This window comes from Scyliorhinus canicula, chromosome 8, assembly GCF_902713615.1.
Source record: "Scyliorhinus canicula chromosome 8, sScyCan1.1, whole genome shotgun sequence".
NCBI classification, from domain to species: domain Eukaryota; kingdom Metazoa; phylum Chordata; class Chondrichthyes; order Carcharhiniformes; family Scyliorhinidae; genus Scyliorhinus; species Scyliorhinus canicula.
In genome coordinates, this window is record NC_052153.1 from 110,908,419 (window position 1) to 110,927,778 (window position 19,360).

At 43.1% G+C, this 19,360-nt stretch overlaps 1 protein-coding gene across 1 annotated transcript in view; it reads right to left on the reverse strand.

Annotated features, from left to right (window-relative positions):
* Window positions 1-658: 658 nt before the first annotated feature.
* LOC119970442 (cysteine dioxygenase type 1-like) overlaps window positions 659-19,360 on the reverse strand; it is a 32,324-nt gene continuing 13,622 nt past the window's right edge. Inside the window, exons 2-5 of the mRNA XM_038805060.1 lie at window positions 9,792-9,869; window positions 9,488-9,642; window positions 4,693-4,862; window positions 659-1,129 (exon numbers count right to left, since the gene is read on the reverse strand). Of these exons, the coding sequence (XP_038660988.1) occupies window positions 1,100-1,129; window positions 4,693-4,862; window positions 9,488-9,642; window positions 9,792-9,869 (433 nt within the window). The 3' untranslated portion in view covers window positions 659-1,099. The remainder of the gene's footprint in view (window positions 1,130-4,692; window positions 4,863-9,487; window positions 9,643-9,791; window positions 9,870-19,360) is intronic.

The window sequence follows — 19,360 nt, forward strand, 5'->3', positions numbered from 1 at the left end:
GATAAAATCAGTACATTTACAGCTGTATTGTTAATCACATTTCAATATGTAAGCTATGCGGTATTGTGTGAAGCAAATAATGGCATGATGGGAAAAGTAGTCAAGTTTTCTTGGTACAAGTGAATTTAAACTGATTTTCATATAACCTAAGACACAGAATACACAGAGACAGCATGTCCTGAGAACTGGGTGACTCAGAGTCTAGATAAGGTTTGTTTGTCATGAACCTAGAAGCAGTCTCAATACATAACAAGCTGAACAACTGTCTCTTCCTGTTTGTAAACAAATTTGTCCCTTTCTTAAAACAAAGACAAGATAATGATATGAAACTCCAGTCCCCTAAAGGTCAGCAAGGTGACGCCATTGTAACGATTATTACTTATGTTTTACTTTCGATCAAATTCCTGACCAAGTTGTATTCATGTTATCTTGATCCTATAATGTATAAGAATCGCCTTCTTTTTCTGTAATATCGCAGACTTGGGACGGACTCAGCAGTTTGTAATTGACTGCCTTCCGATTTCAAGTTTCTGCCATTTCTGCTAGCAGTTCTAATTAGTGAATAAAGTTCAGTTTTGCTTACCTAATGAATGCTGTTTGAATTTCTCTATCACAGACAAACGCGGGGAAAATATAGAATACAACAGCTAGACACAACAAGGGTCTCCAAAATGCCAAGGGAAAGGATAATATGGCATTTTATTTGAAATATGATGTGGTAAATAATAGGAAATTCAGTTAGCATTAAAAACGAGGATGTCTTCATTGAGCATTGGCACATTGTTACAAGTGTACAAAAATAAATGAAACATCCATTTTGATAACCTCAATCTCTGCAGCCCTCAAGCTGAAAAGTGAATAATAATGAAGACTGTTTCTATGAAAAAGTTACATTTGCTTAATCAGCTTCGGAAGTAATATTAACTATTAAAATTGCAATGCAGGGAAAGAGATAATAGATTATTACATGTTTTCTTTCTTCCTCTCCTCCCAGAAAGTGTAGGCCAAAATGCGGTCAACAATTTCACATGTACTGCAACATTACATGGGCATATTCCACAAGTTCCACTGATCTGGCCTGGTAGTTCAAATGAATTCTTTAGTTGTTCTCTTGAAAATCTGTCTTTACCTGCAAATCATAAAAACAAAATTAGACTAACATAACAGCAGTCTAACTGGTTAAGAAGTTTTCCACTTTTGTTTACAAAAGATTATCCAACACAAGCCAATAGTGATTTAAGCCATTGTTTGCCTAAAACTTATGAGCTAAAACAGAGAAAAGTATATTCCCAATGGTTACTATGTTCATGCTTTTATTGACCAAATCAGGGTGTGTGATCATCACACCAGTCTGATTAATGCTTAACCAAACTTTAGGGGTTTGGTTTGATTACTGAAGGTGAATTGAAACATTTATTTTCCACGTCAGTGAATGAAGCAGATCAACACACAAGAACTAGATAATTTGCTGTGGCAAACAAATCCCCTGACTGGTCTCAAACCTGTTGAGAGGGTGTTGGTTACAGAACAGTGAAAGAAGTCTTTGTAGTCTTTAGGTTAACTGCATCTTTATTAACAAGGGAAATTATTTACACACGCACAGTAAAGATAGAGTAGGAGCTGTCTCTGCTTGGGTCTGAACCCCATCCCTTTTCAATGCCACCCTGACCCCTGGTCTGGGTATGTGCCTCCTTACATCACTGTGGGTGGTACCATACATTAACCCTGCATGCGACAGACCCTGGGCCAGATTTTCAGGCTAAATGCGAAGGGTCCATGGCGTTTTACATTAGTCAGTGCCACACCCTCACCGGTGAGGGACTAGCAGCCACGTCACGTAAAGCTCATGGCCTCCACAAAATAAACAGCCAGAAAACATGGCACCGGCCGTGCGTGGAGCGGACCTGCCAGATAGTGCCCCCCCTGGCCACCCTACCCCCAGCCCATGCGGAATCCCCCCCAGCCAGAAGCATGGCTCCCACCCGACTGTGGCAGTGCTGGATAGAGTCTGCAGCCACCATGCCGGGTTCCTGCACGGCTGAGACCAGAAGTGAACCGTGCCACCGTGAACTCGGCCCATCAGGGGAGGGCCTTCAGGTGACAAACCGAGGCCATCCCTACAGCATGTGGCACATGCCGCGATGATGCTGTTTTGGAGGGGGCGGAGCATTAAAAACCTGCGTCAAACAGGCGCCACCCCTGATTTTGTCGTAAAAAAGGATTCCTCCGTCCAATCGCCGATCACAAAATCGGCGTCATGGAACAGAGAATCTCGCTCCCCAAATTTCATATAGGCATAAGGTAGTGGTGGACAGCTTGCAGACCATCTGGGTTCCAAGTACGACACACAAGGCATTTTAATGACCGTTGCCCACATGGAGGATTGCCACGTTCAGCGAATTTCCGGCCATATACTTTTTTCCTGCCGTTATGATTGAAAGTGATACGCATGTAAAGCACGGGTAAGTGAGGTGCATGCTGATTGCACACAACATTAATTGTGTGAGAGTCGAGTGCTCCCTCTGCATCCAGGTGTAAATATTTATTTTGTTGTTATCATTTGAAGTTGATAGTTCTATTAATATAAAAATGATTTAAGCATTTTTGACAACATTATGAAATACTTGGCAAGTATTAAATGCATCTAATCTTATTCATGGGGTCATGGTTAGTGAAGCCGGATTTCAATCTTACTTGTGGCCCGCTTACTAGCCTAGACTGCCTGTCACTGCAGAAGCGTGTGCAAAACGTTGAGATCAGGTACTATTCTGCAACTAGTTTTGAAGGTTAATTAGACGTTGCAAGGCACCACAGCACTGACAAGCAGGACAAGGTCCTCAATATTGCAATCTAAGCCACAATTTTTTATTGGCGACTCAAACCGAATACAATAGGGTTTAAATGCTTTTCATTGCAACCAACTGAATTTCATAGAATCCCTACAGTGCAGAAGGATGCCATTTGGTCCATCAAGTCTGTACCAAACCTCTGAAAGAACACTCCACCTAGGCCCATATCCCTGGACACCCAAGGGGCAATTTTAGGGTGGCCAATCCACCTAACCTGCACATCTTTGGACAGTGGGAGGAAACCAGAGCACCCGGAGGAAACCCACATGGACACGGGGAGAATGTGCAAACTCCATACAGATGGACAGTCACCCAAGATCAGAATTGAATCGAAGTTCCTGGATTGGTGAGGCAGCAATGCTATCACCATGACACTGGGTTTGCAAACGTTTATTTATGGAGATATGGTAGAAAGAAAGAAGACTTCCTTCCCCAACAAATCTTCCAATTACTAATCTACATCTGTAAATGTCTTTATTGTACTATTAGGGGCCAGTTATAAAAAACAAATAATTAGTGAAGCAATAATTTGCTATTTTCAGTTTTGAACATTCTAGTTTATTTGCATGCAAAAATTCATCACCCCGTTGCAAAATGGTAACGGCCATGTACTTATTCCACAACTGCTGGAAGGGGTGGTTCTAAATATCAATATACAGCATCTTAAGAGTCCATAATGCACAAGATGAATCGGAAAACACTATGGTTGCCAAATAAAGTTGGCTATAGAGCAGAGAAAAACAAATTAGAATAATAGGGTTGGAATGACTTCAAACCAGTATTAAATGTAATGGATATCAAAATAGCCCAGCGGCGGTGCTCTTTCAGAGGATCGGTGCAGACTCGATGGGCCGAGAAGCCTCATTCTGCACTCTCAGGATATAATTAATTAATTAATTCTGGGTCAGAAAGCATTTAGCCTTCCTGCCCCACTGGCATCTGATGACGTGGTCATCAAGTGGAAAACTTATTTTGCCGCTCATAGAAATGAGTAACGTGGTATATGAATTTCAGTGCCGCTATGAAACCAGGCACATAAGCTGTACGTTCCAAGGACTGGCAGATGATATCAAACAGCATGCCCCTTCAGCTGTTTGCAACAGGCAAAGTAAGAAAATATACCCAACCAGCCTGTCCTTGCAAAACTCAGAAGTGCCCATTAGATGCAATTCCATTGGACAATACTTGCTAACAATCCTGATTGCTCCAAGAATTACACTGACAACCAATAAGGTAGTGGTGATCAGTCAGACTCACATCATGGTTCACTTTCATGTGCTGAAAGCTACATATATTTTTACACAAGGTCCTTTCCATGTATATGCATTGTACCTTTTACAACTAAAACAAAGTTTGGGGGACAGTTATTCCCTGGTTAGTGTCCAATGGTAATGCCTTGACCAGTGCTAATCAGAGAGTAGTAAGGGCGTGGAATGCCCTGCCTGCAACAGTGGACTCGCCAACACTAAGGGCATTCAAATGGTCATTGGATAGACATATGGATGATAATGGAATAGTGCAGATGGGCTTTAGAGTGGTTTCACAGGTCGGCGCAACATAGAGTGCCGAAGGGCCTGTACTGCGCTGTAATGTTCTATGTTGGTTTTGAATTTAAACAAAGGCTTGGCAGTTAACTATTGCTTGGTGGATTCGCTATTGATAAGAGCAACAGCTCTACCAATCAGGACTCACTTCTTGTGCAGTATAAATTATTGTTTCCCTTAAAATTGGTATCCTTGCAAAGCTGTCCTAATGAGTGTAAAACAAATAGCTTTCACAGCATCACTTTTTCCCCCAGCAATACTCGTTCTGTATTACCAACTATTTATACACAAATACTTACAAGAGGAGTTATTTCCCCATACTTGCTTGAAAACGTTACTCTCACTCTCTTCTTGTGTCCAGTTCTTTGATCAAAACAGCTGCAAGAGTCAAAGGGAGGACTATACAAGTGAAGGCTGACTGCCACTTCTGTGTGACTCACATTTTCAACTCTGTGCAACCCAATTGAATCTAAAAAGGCAAAAAGCAGCACATGATGTAGATGAAGAATACAAAATATTAGAAACACTCAGGTTCATCAGTACCTGAGGAGAGAACATCATCAAGATTTACTTCACACCTAGAAAGAAAGGCACGACGTTTACTGGAAGGACACAAATAGTTTTCCCCTTTGTATTTTTTTCCCCCCCAAACAAATGTCAACTTGAGCAACAAACTTAAGACTTCGATTGTCTGATGCACTTTTCATCCACCAGCTTTACTTGGAAAAGATTTTATAATAATGAAGAACCCAAAATTTACAAACAAGAAACGACTCCAACATCAATTCGACTTTTACACTGAGCCTATAAATGTAAGGAGCGGGGAATTTTCTGTGCCGAGACATCCAAATGCTCAATTCTCTGTCCCATTAGGGAATTTGTTGGGTTGGGAGTAGGAAAGATCAGGATTGGGGCCCCGGACACATTGTTCCCTATTGGCAGCGTGAACGTCCATGATGTGCGTCAGCTTTTGGGGGGGGGGGGGGGTCAATAAATAAAAATGGACCCATTTGCATCTATTTAGTGGCCCCGGTACCCTATATTCCAGCCTCCTGGGATTCTCCGGTCCCCAGAAACATGTGAGCACAGATCACTTGTGGTCTTTACTAGCATTGCTAGTAGAGGTGGGCCACCTCGAAGTCCAACATGCCAGAGTCACGCTAGTAAAGACCAGAGCCTATCCAAGGGCAACCCCCCCCCCCCCCCCCCCAACAATGCACTGCCTGCCCACTCCTCTCACCCTGTAAGAGCGGTACCCCCCACGTGGAGCTGCAAGGTAGATGTTGCAGGTGTAATTCTTCTCACTACCCATCAGCACTGATTCCAGCCGAGGGTCTCTTTACTGGGGTGATCCCCCTATCAAAAGGGTCCCAGGGGAGGGGGTTCAGGACCTCACTATCGAGCCGTCCGCTCAAGAGAGCAGCCCGATGGCGGGATTCTCTCCCATTTCAAATTGCATCCCACTTTATGATCAAAGAGGAAAATCACAAAACTGGTGCAATTCAGCTCCGGCGGGAGAATAAATGGGGAATCCAGCCCTATAGCACCCAAAAATGCACCAGTTCCCTTACTTCATAAGTACCCAGATTGCTGGAACTTTATCTTCAAATGGAAAATCCAACTGATGCTAGAGCTGCCTTTGTAGGAGGTTTGACAAGATCCACGTTTATCTGTTGACCAAATTTTACCAACGGCCAAAATAAGGCACAGCATTAAATGGAGGCCACCGACTTTCTCCTGATGATTATCATGCAACAAGAACTCAAAGGGTTAAAAAGTGTATGCTTAGTATTCTTGAGCTGGACTAGTTTTACTTTTCAGCTGAGCTCAAGTTAGCTCTTGTGACATGTAGGCGTTTCTGGCTAGGCCAGCATTTATTCCTCATCACTAGTTACCCTTGAGAAAGTGGTGAATGGATTGGAATATTTCGCAATGTTAGAAGTCCGATGTAAATCCAACTGATGCAGTTACTATCATTGAAAGAATGTATTGTTCCTCCTGCATCAAAACATGGAAATATTCATGTCTAATCTAGCAAAAGCAGAATGTGAAAGATGCCAGAGTGGGGTGGGGTAGGTCAAATGCAGTCCAAAACTTAGTCCTGCTGCTAGTTTAAAAAAAAATGTTATTCAAGCTTACACAGTGGTGACCATGGCATTCTAAAAGGTGTCAATAGCATTATTTAACTTCCACAGGAAAGGAGATGCTGACAACAGCAATCTGAAGTTATACTCCTGTTGTGTGGAAGGACAGTTCAAGTATCACAAATCATTTGATTAATGAGAGGATTCCATGCACAAATGGGACCTCAAGAGAAGAGGCCACTGGAGTAACTTGGGAATTTCAAGCAAAAAGGTAAGGGTCAAAGTAGGATGGAAACAGAATAAGTGGTATAGTAAGAAACAGCATCTTCATACTTCTTAATGGAGGCAAACAAGGAGGGGACAAAGGTTCAATATAGTGAAAAGCAAGTTTAATTTTTTCATGATTTGTGAATCGTTGGCTAGGCTCACATTTTTTCACCATCCTTAATTGCCTCATGTGATGCATCTACAGCCACAATAGAGTGGCCATCAAGCACCTATCTACTCTTAATCCCATTTTCTAGCACTTGGTTCACAGTCTTGTATGCGATGGAGTTAACTGCTCATCTAAATGCTTAGGGTTGCCACCTTTACCACCCTGAAGTTCAGGCAGTGAGTTGCAGATCCTAACCACCCTCTGGGTGAAAAGGTTTTTCCTCACGTCCCCTGTCCCTTACCTTAAATATATGCCCCTGATTATTGACCTATGCCCCTGATTATTGACCCCTCCTCCAAGGGGAAAAGGTTCCTTCCTATCCAGCATATCCATATCCCTTATTTCATACACCTCAATTAGGTTCCCCCCTCAGTCTTCTCTACTACAAGCAAACAAACCCAGCCTAAGTGATTGCTCAAACACTCCAGCCCAGGCAATATCCTGCTGAATCTCCTCTGCACTCTCTAGTGCAACCACTTCCTTCCCACAGTGTGGCGATCAGAACTGCACACAGTAGTCCAGCTGTGGACTAACCATCATTTTATACAGCTCAATCATAACCTCCCTGCTCTTGGCTAATAAAGGCAAGTATTCCGTATGTCTTCTTAACCATCTTTTCTACTTGTCCTGCTGTCTTCAGAGATCTATGAATATGCACACCAAGGTCCCCTGTACTTCGGAGGGTTCTACCATTCATTGCATATTATTAGTGCTCCAAAAGTGCATTACCGCACACTGTTCAGGGTTAAACTCCAGTTACCACTGTACTGCCCATCTAACCAGCCATCTATATCGTCCTGCAATGGAAGGCTTGCTTCCTCATCACTATTTATCACACCACCAATTTGTGTCAGGGTGAAGGAAAATGGAATGTTTTAGGTGCTGGATGTGGTGCCAATCAAGCAGGCTATTTGGTCCTGGATAGTATCAAGCTTCTTCGGAGAAGGTGCATTCAGGTAGTGCACAGTATTCCATTTCCTGAAGTATGCCTTGCAGATGGTGGATTAGTTTTGGAAAAGCAGGAGGGGAATTACTCACTGCAGAACCTTCACTACATAAAATATTGTGGAGGAAATTGAAATTGACAATGGGTGGAACAGAAACCTTGGGCCACATATCCTTGCCCCAAAAATGTCAGGAATGGATGCGTGTTGAACAAAAGACAAGTCTGCCAGATTGGGCTATTAGGCTCAGGTCACCATCCCGCAGGCACATCCTCAGGTGTTGGGTGTCACAATGAGAGGAAATTGCTTTTTCTGTTCCCTGGGGTTTTATCAGCTCAGATAGGCTATGGAAGGCTTCTAAAAACCTACCTCGTCATGAACTTTGGCAGAAGTTTGCTCTGAAATGGTTTGACAGTTTCAGAAATATTAGTTGCAGTATTACAGTTAAATATATTTTTACAACAGTGATGTATGGTTCTGTCCTGTATAGACAAGTTGACCATTATATTGATAAGCATTGTGCAAGTGTTGAGCTGCATTTGAATCCTTTTCTCCTTGGCAAAAAAGTGTTGGCATGCATTCCAATCTGAAGGAAACTTCTTGTGAGCTCTATTGACATGATCTGAAGTGATTGAATTGTATCCAATCCATAAAGATTCAAATGAAATGGTCTGCAACTTTTAGGTAGAAATAGATACCTGTTCCTGGACTGCTACAATTGACGGAATATTTGGTTCAGCTTAAAAAAAAAACCTTTTTGATGTTTCACTAGCCTCCATTGTTTGTATTTCCAACGGCATTTTTGCTCAGCTGGGTCATTATGAATGCTTGGCTGAGTTTCAAAAGTTAAAAGGGAAACTTTTCAACGAGGAGTGGTGTTCAGTCAGTTTTATAGGTCGATGAAGGATCATCCATAATTGATGTTACAGAATGGAAGTTTATTTTAAGACCATTTGAGGGGATTTACTTTGATTTTCCCCATTGTGTTTTTCCATAGACAGTTCTAACAGATTGTTAGGAGGTGTATTTTTTTTTTAAATATCCATTTCAAAGGATCTCCATTGCTATTAAATGACTAAATGGGTACTGGGTGAGTGGTAATGGGAGGATACACTGGGTATGGAGAGGGTGACAAAGGCTAGGGGCATAACAACTATTTTGGAGATCTGGGCTGTTGTCTCAGCAAGCCAAGGCGGATGTTCTAACAGCCTACCTTAGCATCTGCAATCCTCCAATGTTGCCTCACAAACACAATTCTACCAGCCCAAATCTCCAGGAGGAGCCAAAAATATGGCTGATTTAGCATTAGGGGCAGGTTCGGCTGAAGTCAGGCAATGGCCTACTATGCACTCCTAACTTGAAAATTAGCCTCTTACATTTAAGAGTGATGTACTTCACAATAGTTAACATTGGATTATTGAATGGCATAGGATTATGTTTCTACACATAAATTACAGAACATTACAGTACTGGACATGCAAGAGAACACAAAACAGATCAAAATTAATTAAGATAAAGAAGATTCATAAGTGATTGTCGCAGCAAACAAAGTGAGCCTACAACATCAAAAACAAGAAACAGCTGGTATAACTATATATTATTTTAAGATCTTTGAATATGGAAGCCTTACCACTGATGTAGGTACACTGATTTTCTTGCAAGATTGCCTCAGATTTCTTGGTCAGTTCTTTTTTCTCACCATCAGGCCAGTTAAAGAGTGTTTCCTTCAACTGCCCTTGAAGCATTTTTAAGAAGCAGTGGGAATCAGCATGATCGTGGATACTACTATAATAATATGGAGAGAGAAAAAAAGAGTCAGGAGCTTTCAAATAGTAATTATTTCAATTTTTAGCTTGATAAAAAACACTGACATATAAAGATGAAATGTTAAGTCAAAGCACAAAAAGATTTTAGAATCATATTAAATAGCTCACCTGCCATGGCCTTCACCCCAGCACAGTATCATCAAATTAAACTTTCCATTTCCTTCATCAACAAGATTCCTTGTGTACCTGTAAGCAAACAAAGGGGTGGTTAAAACTGGTGACAAAACAAAAATATCCAAGTTAGAAAATTGTTGATAAACCAGAAGCACAAGATACAAAGATTTATTACTTCAATTTGCAAAGTTAATGTTGGCATTCAACTGTTACATTGAAGAAGAGGCGCTTAATCACAATTTTTCAACCAATATGCATGAACATAATTTGGATTTACTTGAAATACAGGTTTTCATGATCCTTGGCTAGACCCCCAAGTTGTGGTGAGATCTGGTTAGGGATCAACAAAAGTTGTTTAAAATAGACCTAGGCTCAACCACCTTGAGCCATTTCATAAACTACTTTCTCTGCATTACAAGGACAGAAGTGGGGATGTTTGCTAATGATTGATGCTGAAATTTGCACATTTGTGATTTCCTCTGTGCCCATTTACAGCAAGACCTCAAAAATATTCAGGCTTGAGTTGCTAAGTGGCATGCAACTTTTATGCCACACAGGTACCAACCAATAAACCATCTCAACAAGTAAGAATATCCTTGGCATTCAAAGGCATTACCATCACTGATTACCCAATAAAATCCTGGGGGTTACAATGGACCAGAAACTGAACTGGACCAGCCATATAAATACTGTAACTAGAATAGGTCTAGGTTAAGAACTCTGTACTCACCTCCTGATTCGCCAAAGCCTGTCCACCATTTACAAGGCACAAATCAGGAGGAGCATGATGGAATATTCTCCGTTTATCTGATGAGTACAACTCCCAACAACACAGGCTTGACACTATTCAGTATAAAGCAGCCAATTTGATCACACCCCATCTACCACCTTCAACATGCACTCCATAAGACCATAAGCAGAATTAGGCCACTTGGCCCATCGAGTCTGCTCCACCATTCAATCATGGCTGATATTTTCTCATTCCCCCCTCATCCTGCCAACTCCCTCTACCATGCACAGTGCCATCAGTCTGTACCATCAACAAGACGGACTGCAGCAACTTGCCAAGTGTTCCTTGACTGAACCCTTGAAATCCACGACCTCTACCACCTAGAAGGACAAGAGCAGCAGTTGCATGGGAACATCACCACCTACAAGTTCCCCTCCAAGTCACACACTATTCGGTTGTTCCTTCACGGTCACTGGGTCAAAAACCTGGAACTCCCTTCTTGACAGCATTATGGTGTACCTACACCACAGACTGCAGTGGTTCAAGAAGGCAGCTCATTGCCATCTAAAGATCAATTGGGGAATAAATGCTATCCTAGCCAGCGACACATACATCCTGTGAAAGAATTGAAAAATGCTTGAGATTCAAAACACTTGATAAAAGAATAGAATAAAGCCTCAAGATTCCACAGGTATGAAACAAAAATAAGACTTTACATAAAACATACAAGGGTCAGAAAGACAATTTTCACCATCCATCTTATACTCTTAACATGGTTAATGTGGTATATGAGAATCAATAGGCACGTTGATCAGAAACACCACACTGCACAATAAATGACAGATTCCATGGACTACTCAACAATCCACCCAGATATTAGACACACTAAGGAGACAATCAATCTCCACAAAACTCTATCTCCAAACTCACATTTGAAGATCACATCTGAGAGAATTCCAAGTTGTTCCAACATTAATAGCTTCAATGGTGCACCTGTCTTTCAATCTCGTCTTCTGAGATTTCATTCCCCTGGATTCCCAAGGATACACCCGTCTACCAAATTCCAGGCACAACTTCAGACCTTTGGCTGTACTGAACAGAACACACTGCTCCAATGGGTGCCTTTGCCCAACAGTCCTCTTCAATTACCAGGACTTCACTCGAGCCCTCTTTACTGATCTTCTCCCTGCAGCTTGTTCTTTAACTCTATTTCCCTCATCCCCTCCATCTGGGACACATTTCTGTCCTGTCTTTGTCCATTATCTGGGACCTCTGCCTGTCCCTTTCTCTTGGACACTTGCTGACTATGGTGCTCCACACCTTACAAAGGGCCTGTGGAACATAAAACGTAGAACTGAAGCTGTGAAACAGGTTTGACATGCAGGTGGGACTGAGTTCCTGACCTTGGTGAATTTGGGTTTCTTAAAGTCAAGAGGCCAACATCATTTTCTATAATGATGCTTTAAGGACCTGTGCCAGCAATCAGCTTCCTCACTTGCTAAATGCCAAATTCTGCCTACAGTATTGTAAAGATATCTATAACAGAGGTAAATAAGCAAAGGGATCCACATGATATACTAACCATGAAAGATATGTTAATATGGTAATAAAACAAACATTTCTATTAGATATAGAATTGAAAAGCCTTGTAAAACTTCAGTAAAACAATGGTTAGAACAGCCAAAGTGCCATTCTAATTTTCATAAGATGCACTAGAGAAGGTTCAAGAAAACATTCACAAGGATTCACCAGAATGAAGGTTCAGGAATATTTGAACAGGACTGGGCTCTCCAGAGAGAAGGCTGAAGAAAGTTACCTGATGGGGTAGATGAGAAAATAGGTTTCCACTTGTTACAAGTCTAAAACTAGAGGTTATAACAAACACTCTAATCAAGCCAACAAAGGTTTCAGGAAAAATATTATCCAGGGAGGGGCAAGAATATAGCTAAAGCATAACGGTGCAGATGTTGGATCTAAAACATCAGCTCCTTCTCCCTGCATATGCAGCGTGACCTGCTGAGGTATTTTCAACATTTTTGGTTTGAGAAGAACATGGAAGGTTGTACCAGAAAGCAGGGAAATAACATGAGTACAACTGGAGACACCAACAGCAGCCGAGGAGAGCACTGACCAGAAGTCAAACCAAACATATGATAAGATTGAGCAGTAACACCACAATAAACAGATCAGGGAAACAAAGCAGGTGCCTGACTATGCTGATAAGCTTTAATTTAATTAAGCCATAAATTATCAAGAGTTTTACTCATTTCAATTATTCTCCCTATATAAAATGACATGAGCAGATGAAAAGCGGCTTGTCGATGAGTAGCTGGCGACGCTAAGTAGCATGTTTAGTAGCCCCATAGAGAAATGACAGGGCAGTTCAGAACCATGGAGTGCACATCTTGCTCCATGTGAGACGTCCAGTGCCCTATCCTAGATAACCAGAAAAAGCAGGAAGCATCGTCAGCAGCCACTGCTCACGAGAGTTTCAGAGTCTGAGCAGCAGTTGGTGTCACATCCACAAGGCTGAGAGCTTGGTGCATGGCATATTCTGGGCGTGGCCACACTACAGGTTAAGAATATGCAGGAAGAGAAGGAATGGGTGATTGCAGCCAAGCACTCAAAGGACACGGAAGGCAGTGTAGACGTCCCGAGTGCATCTAGGGAGTTCAGCCAAGACCAACTGAAAGGCTGGCTCAGTTGCACAAGGAATATCAGAAAAAAGAGATAAGGGAAAGAGATAGTTGGGGAACAGACAATTGTTTTGGCTACAGACGTGAATACAGAATAGTATTTTTCCTCCTTAGCAACAAGGGGGGCCAAGTGGTGGCAGAGTATTCTGAAGTTGGGGGGGGGGGGGGGGGGGGGGCTGGCAGAGGTAAATGGAAAAAGCTTGGGGCGGTGAACAGCTAGCAATCATAGCCCATATTGGTACCCATGACAGAGGTCCTGCAATCAAAATTTAGGGAGCAAGGAGGGAAACAAACGAGCAAGCAGGACCATTAAGGGAGTAATCTTTAGATTACACCCAATAGGACAAGCGAGTGAGAAATACAAGGATACAGTGGATCGATGAGGAGGGAGGACTCTAGAATCCTGGCAGAGTTAAATATGGGAGTAGTTTATAGGTCTAGCAGTAACACTGTAGGATAGGGTATACAGGAAGAAATCATAGAATCCCTACAGTGCCAAAGGAGGCCATTTGGCCCTTAGAGTCTGTGCTTTAAAGAAGAAGTACCCTACCTCGGCCCAATCCCCGCTCTAGCCCTGTATTCCCACCCACCCTTTGGACACTAAAGGGGCAATTTAGCATGGCCAATCCACCTAACCTGCACATCTTTGGACTGTGGGAGGAAACCGGAGCACCCGGAGGAAACCCGCCTAGACACGGGGGAAAAAAATGCAAACAGTCACCCGAAGCCGGAATCGAACCCGGGTCCTTGGCGCTGTAAGGCAGCAGTGCTAAGCACTGTACCATCGTGCCACCTATAAAAAAGGTACTGCAATCAATCGTGGAATGATTTTAATCTACAAATAGATTGGACGAATCAGTAACCTGGAAGATGAATTTACAGGTCATTTTCAGGACAGTTGTTTAGAACAGCACGTTTTAGAATAAAAGATCAGGCTATTCTAGATCTTGTAATGTGGCATGGAACAAGATTAATGACCTCTCAGTCAGGGATCAAAGTGGCAATGATCATAACATAACTGAATTTCACAAGAGCGGGCTAGGACTCGTTGAGCTTGTTAAGAACCCTGCTGATGTACATGTTCAGTTTGGTATAATGTCAATAATGTGAAGCAAAAGATGCAAGCCAGTGAGGAGACAGTCCAGTATTCTTATAATCAATTCACGAAGAATATTTATTAAATTTAAAGAAACACAACATGAAAGACTACAATACACTACAAGGGTACACTTAGCCATAATGATGCGCACAGGCACCCCTCATCGTCTATCGGCCTCACCGAGGATATCCCAGCCGATCGCCGATTTGTACTGGTCCTCCCAAATGGAGACCAGGTGTATGGGCACATGGGGGGGGGGGGATCTCCCAGGTGATCGGAGGGCCCCCCGGAGGGCGCCCCCCCCCCCCCCCCCCCCCCCCCCGAGTGGTCGGCCTCTGGACAGGCTGGCAACCTATCATTGCTGGTGCCATCTGGGTGCCTGCCTGTCTCTCAGCATTCAAGTATAGATTTTAGAGAGCTTAATAAGGTGCCTTAACCGTGCCAACGGTGGCATCTAACCCTGAAATAATATGAAACAGAACCCTCGGGCAAGTTATTTTACAGTCTTGGATATTAGTAGTGGATTCTGGTCTATCCCACTGAACAGGCAGTGTCAGTACAAATTTGCCGTTACATTCCAGGACCAACCATACTCTTGGACATGCCTACCTCAAGGGTTCCACAATTAGCCCTCAATATTTCACCAAAGGTTTGCACAAGACCTAACCAGATTGCCTTGTATACTATGTAGATGATTTACTTCTTTAAACAGAAACTAGGGAGGAACATTTGCAATTGCTCAGTGAATTATTGAACTTTTTAAACAAAGTGGGATTAAAAGTGAACCCTAACTCACAAAATCACAGGTCACCTACCTGGGAAGAACCGTTACATATGGAAAATGAGAAAAAGGTAGAATAAAAACAATTACCAAATTGCCATTGCCAACTAATTTGAAATCACTCAGATCATTTTTAGGCCTCGTAGGCTACTGTCAAAACTACATTGATAGATTTGCTATGAAAGCTGCTCCTATTTCAGACCTATTAAAGAAAAATGCCCCCATATTTGAGCTAAAGCAAGCTCTAACCAAGGCCCGACAGGTCTCTAACCCCGAACTACCCTTTTGTGCTAGAAGTAGCACCCACTGAAAGCATCATTTCAGCAGTCTTACTGCAGGAACGGCATGGGAGATTGGAACCTATTGTCTATGCATCTAGGTTACTAACTCCTGTGGAACAAGGCTTTACAGTCTGTGAAAGACATTTACTAGCCGTATTTGGGGCTGTGCAGCACTTTGCATACATATTTGGATTAAATCCATTTACCATTCTAACAGAACACACCCTGCCCCAATTGTTATTGGATGGAAGAATAAAAGATGATACGCGAGCCAAAATCACATGATTCGGATGTTCCAGGGATGGGACATAGCTATAAAGAGAGCCAAAACACAACCTCTTAGCAGACAATTTGAATTATAGTGGGGAGTCACACGAGTGCCAAATTGTGACAAAGGATCCCAAGGGGCCCTTTGTGCCAAAGTAAAAAAAAGGAGGAATTGGCAAGTCAAAAGCCACCCACCAAAACAAAGGAAAATAAAACGGAGAAAGACAAAAGGTACATGTCCAAAGGACACCCAAATCCATGAATTTTATTTTTTTGTAATGGCTCCTCCATGGTGAAGGATGGTGTCTGTAAAATAGTATGTGGCATCTATGTTAAAGATTCAAAAGGCAATATCATACACGAATTAGCAGTTAAACTGCCCAGCGCTACAAGCACACAGGCAGCAGGGTTAGCAGCTGTGGGTTACTTTGTAAGTTTCCATCAAGATTTTTCAATACCAGCAGACATCTATTCAGATAGTATGTAGGGCAGCACGGTGGCCTAGTGGTTAGCACAACCGCCTCACGGCGCTGAGGTCCCAGGTTCGATCCCGGCTCTGGGTCACTGTCCGTGTGGAGTTTGCACATTCTCCCCGTGTCTGCGTGGGTTTCGCCCCCACAACCCACAAATGTGCAGAGTAGGTGGATTGGCCACGCTAAAATTGCCCCTTAATTGGAAAAAATAATTGGCTAATCTCAGATAGTATGTACATGTGCATTAGCCCAACAGATTTCTTACCCCTATGGGAAACCAGGCTTTGTATCTTCAGACGGTAAACCTTCACCCTCTGCCCCACACCTTAAATACATCTCATCACAAGCCTAAGGCCAAGAGTATGCTGTCCACACCTTAAATACATCTCATCACAAGCCTAAGGCCAAGAGTATGCTGTCCACACCTTAAATACATCTCATCACAAGCCTAAGGCCAAGAGTATGCTGTCCACACCTTAAATACATCTCATCACAAGCCTAAGGCCAAGAGTATGCTGTCATTTAGGTAATAGCTCACGACAGGTCTTCTCCGCCAGAAATGCAAGACAGGAGTTGGTAAAACAGGGTGCCCATGATGGAATCCCATGGCAGTCCCCTACTCAAAAACAGAGCAAATTGCGCAGTAGCCACTAACCAAATCAAGATAGAGGATCTTGAAGCAGTACAAAAAGGTAAGATAAAGCGATTACCTCAATTAAAGAAGGTGATATGCCAGACAAATTAATGGCCTAGTACTAAAATGAGGAAGATACGTTGTACCGACGCAAGATAGAAATCAAGTAATTTACCAATGTCATAATGGGCATGAACATTAAGGAATTGACACAAGAGTGGTCATGTTTGTGGAGGAAAAGTTCAGTGTCGAGCTTAAGTGTCTGATTGGCTGAAGTTGCCCCCACCCTAATTGCTGAGGGGCAGTTATCTGTCAGTCACTTGAAGCCTGCTTAGTGGCACAAGGGTGTACATTGTATTCTTCTGTTTGAAGCTTAAGTAGTGAGAGTCACCTTGGTTTAGCTGAGTTCTATATAAAAAAGACATGCATCAAGCACACACTCAGTAAGCTGTGTACATGAAGGAGACACATCCAGAGTGAGGCACAGCCAGGGTGGGTATTGGAACTTGGTAATTTGGGGTAGTGTGGTAATTTGGGGCGGAGTGGAAGGAGGTGCTGTTGCCCTTTTGGTTCTGTTTTCTTTGTTTGGCTTTATAACTGGGGTAATCTGCAGGGAGAGATCCAGAGTGCATTCCAGGAAGCAGGGAGAAAACCAGGGAGCACCCTGGGGAGGTAGGTGACATAAAATCTTACCCCCAGGTTCCAGCGGCCTTCATTTTCTGGAGCAGGAGTGAGAGAGTCGGGGAGCAGCTTGGGAACAGGTAAGTGATAGATATTCTGCTATTCTGAGTGATCCGACTTTGGGGGGGGGGACTGAAAAGTGACATCACAGGAGAGCGGTGACCTGATTGGCTGGTATCTACATTAAATTTTTAAATTAAACATTGTTAAACATAATTAATTACTTACTTAATCATAATTTAGTGGGGTATCTAAGCCAGAGACCGGAGAGTTCTGTATTTAGCATTTACATTTATAGTAGAAATCTAGTGCAAGGAAACATATAGTTAACAGTAACTTTTTTAATTAATTAATTTTTTAATTGAATTTATTAATTAGTTAACGCAATTTCAATTAGAGGGGTGCTCTGACTGTGAGATGTGACAGATCCGGGAGGCTTCCAGTGTCCCGCATGGCTACATCTGCAGAAAGTGCAGCCAACTGGGGCTCCTCACAAACCGCATGGTTCGGTTGGAGGCCCAGTTGGATGCACTTAGGAGCATTCAGGTGGCTGAAAGCGTCATAGATAGCAGTTATATAGATGTGGTCACATCCGAGGTGCAGGCAGAGAGATGGGTGACCACCAGAAGGGGCAGGCAGTCAGTGCAGGAATCCTCCTGTGGTTATTCCCTTCACAAACAGGTATACCGCTTTGGATACTGTTGGGGGAATAGTCTATCAGGGGGAAAACAGCAACAGCCAGAGCAGTAACACCACAGCTGGCTCTGATGTTCAGCAGGGAGGGTCAAAGCAAAGACAAGAAATAGTCACAGTGGACTCTTATAGTCAGGGGCACAGATAGGCGCTTCTGTGGATGAGAAAGAGACTCCAGGATGGCATGTTGCCTCCCTGGTGCCAAGGTCCAGGATGCCTCAGAACAGGTAGCGGGGGAGGGCAAACATGCAGAGGTCATTGTACATATTGGTACTAACGACATAGGCAGGAAGGGGCATGAGGTCCTGCAGCAGGAGTTCAGGGAGCGAGGCAGAAAGTTTGTAATCTATGGTTTACTCCCTGTGCCACGTGCCAGTGAAGCTAGAAATAGGAAGATAGAGCAGCTGGTGTAGGAGGAAGGGTTTCAGTTATCTGGACCACTGGGAGCTATCTGGGGCAGGTGTGACCTGTATAAGAAGGACGGGTTGCATCTAAACTGGAGAGGCATAAATATCCTGGCCGCGAGGTTTGCTAATGTGACTAGCTAGTAGCTTGCTAGGGTTTAAACTAGTATGGCAGGGGGGTGAGTACCAGAGCAATAGGTCAGAAGGTGAAAAGATTGAGGGAGAACTAGGAAATAGGGCCACTATGGCTCTGAGGAAGAGCAGACAGGGAGATGTTGCTGAAAACAGCGGGACTGGTGACCTGAAGTGCATATGTTTTAATGCAAGAAGTGCAACAGGTAAGGCAGGTGAACATAGGCCTTGGAACTATGATGTTGTTGTCGTTACAGAGACCTGGTTGAGGGAAGGACAGGATTGGCAGCTAACCGTTGCAGGATTTAGACATTTCAGGCAGGATAGAGGGTCATATAAAAGAGGTGGAGGAGTTGCGCTACTGGTTAGGGAGAATATCACAGCTGTACTATGGGAGGACACCTCCGGGAGGGCAGCGAGGCTATATGGGTAGAGATCAGGAATAAGAAGGGTGCAGTCACAATGTTGGGGGTTTACTACAGCCAACAGCCAGCAGGTCATAGTAGAAGGCAGAAAGTAGCAATGGAAGGGTGCTTTTCTGATTGGAGGGCTGTGACTAGTGGTGTTCCGCAGCGTTCAGTGCTGGGACCTTTGTTGTTCGTAGTATATATAAATGATTTGGAGGAAAATGTAACTGGTCTGATTATTAAGTTTGCGGACGACACAAAGGTTGGTGGAATGGCGGATAGCGA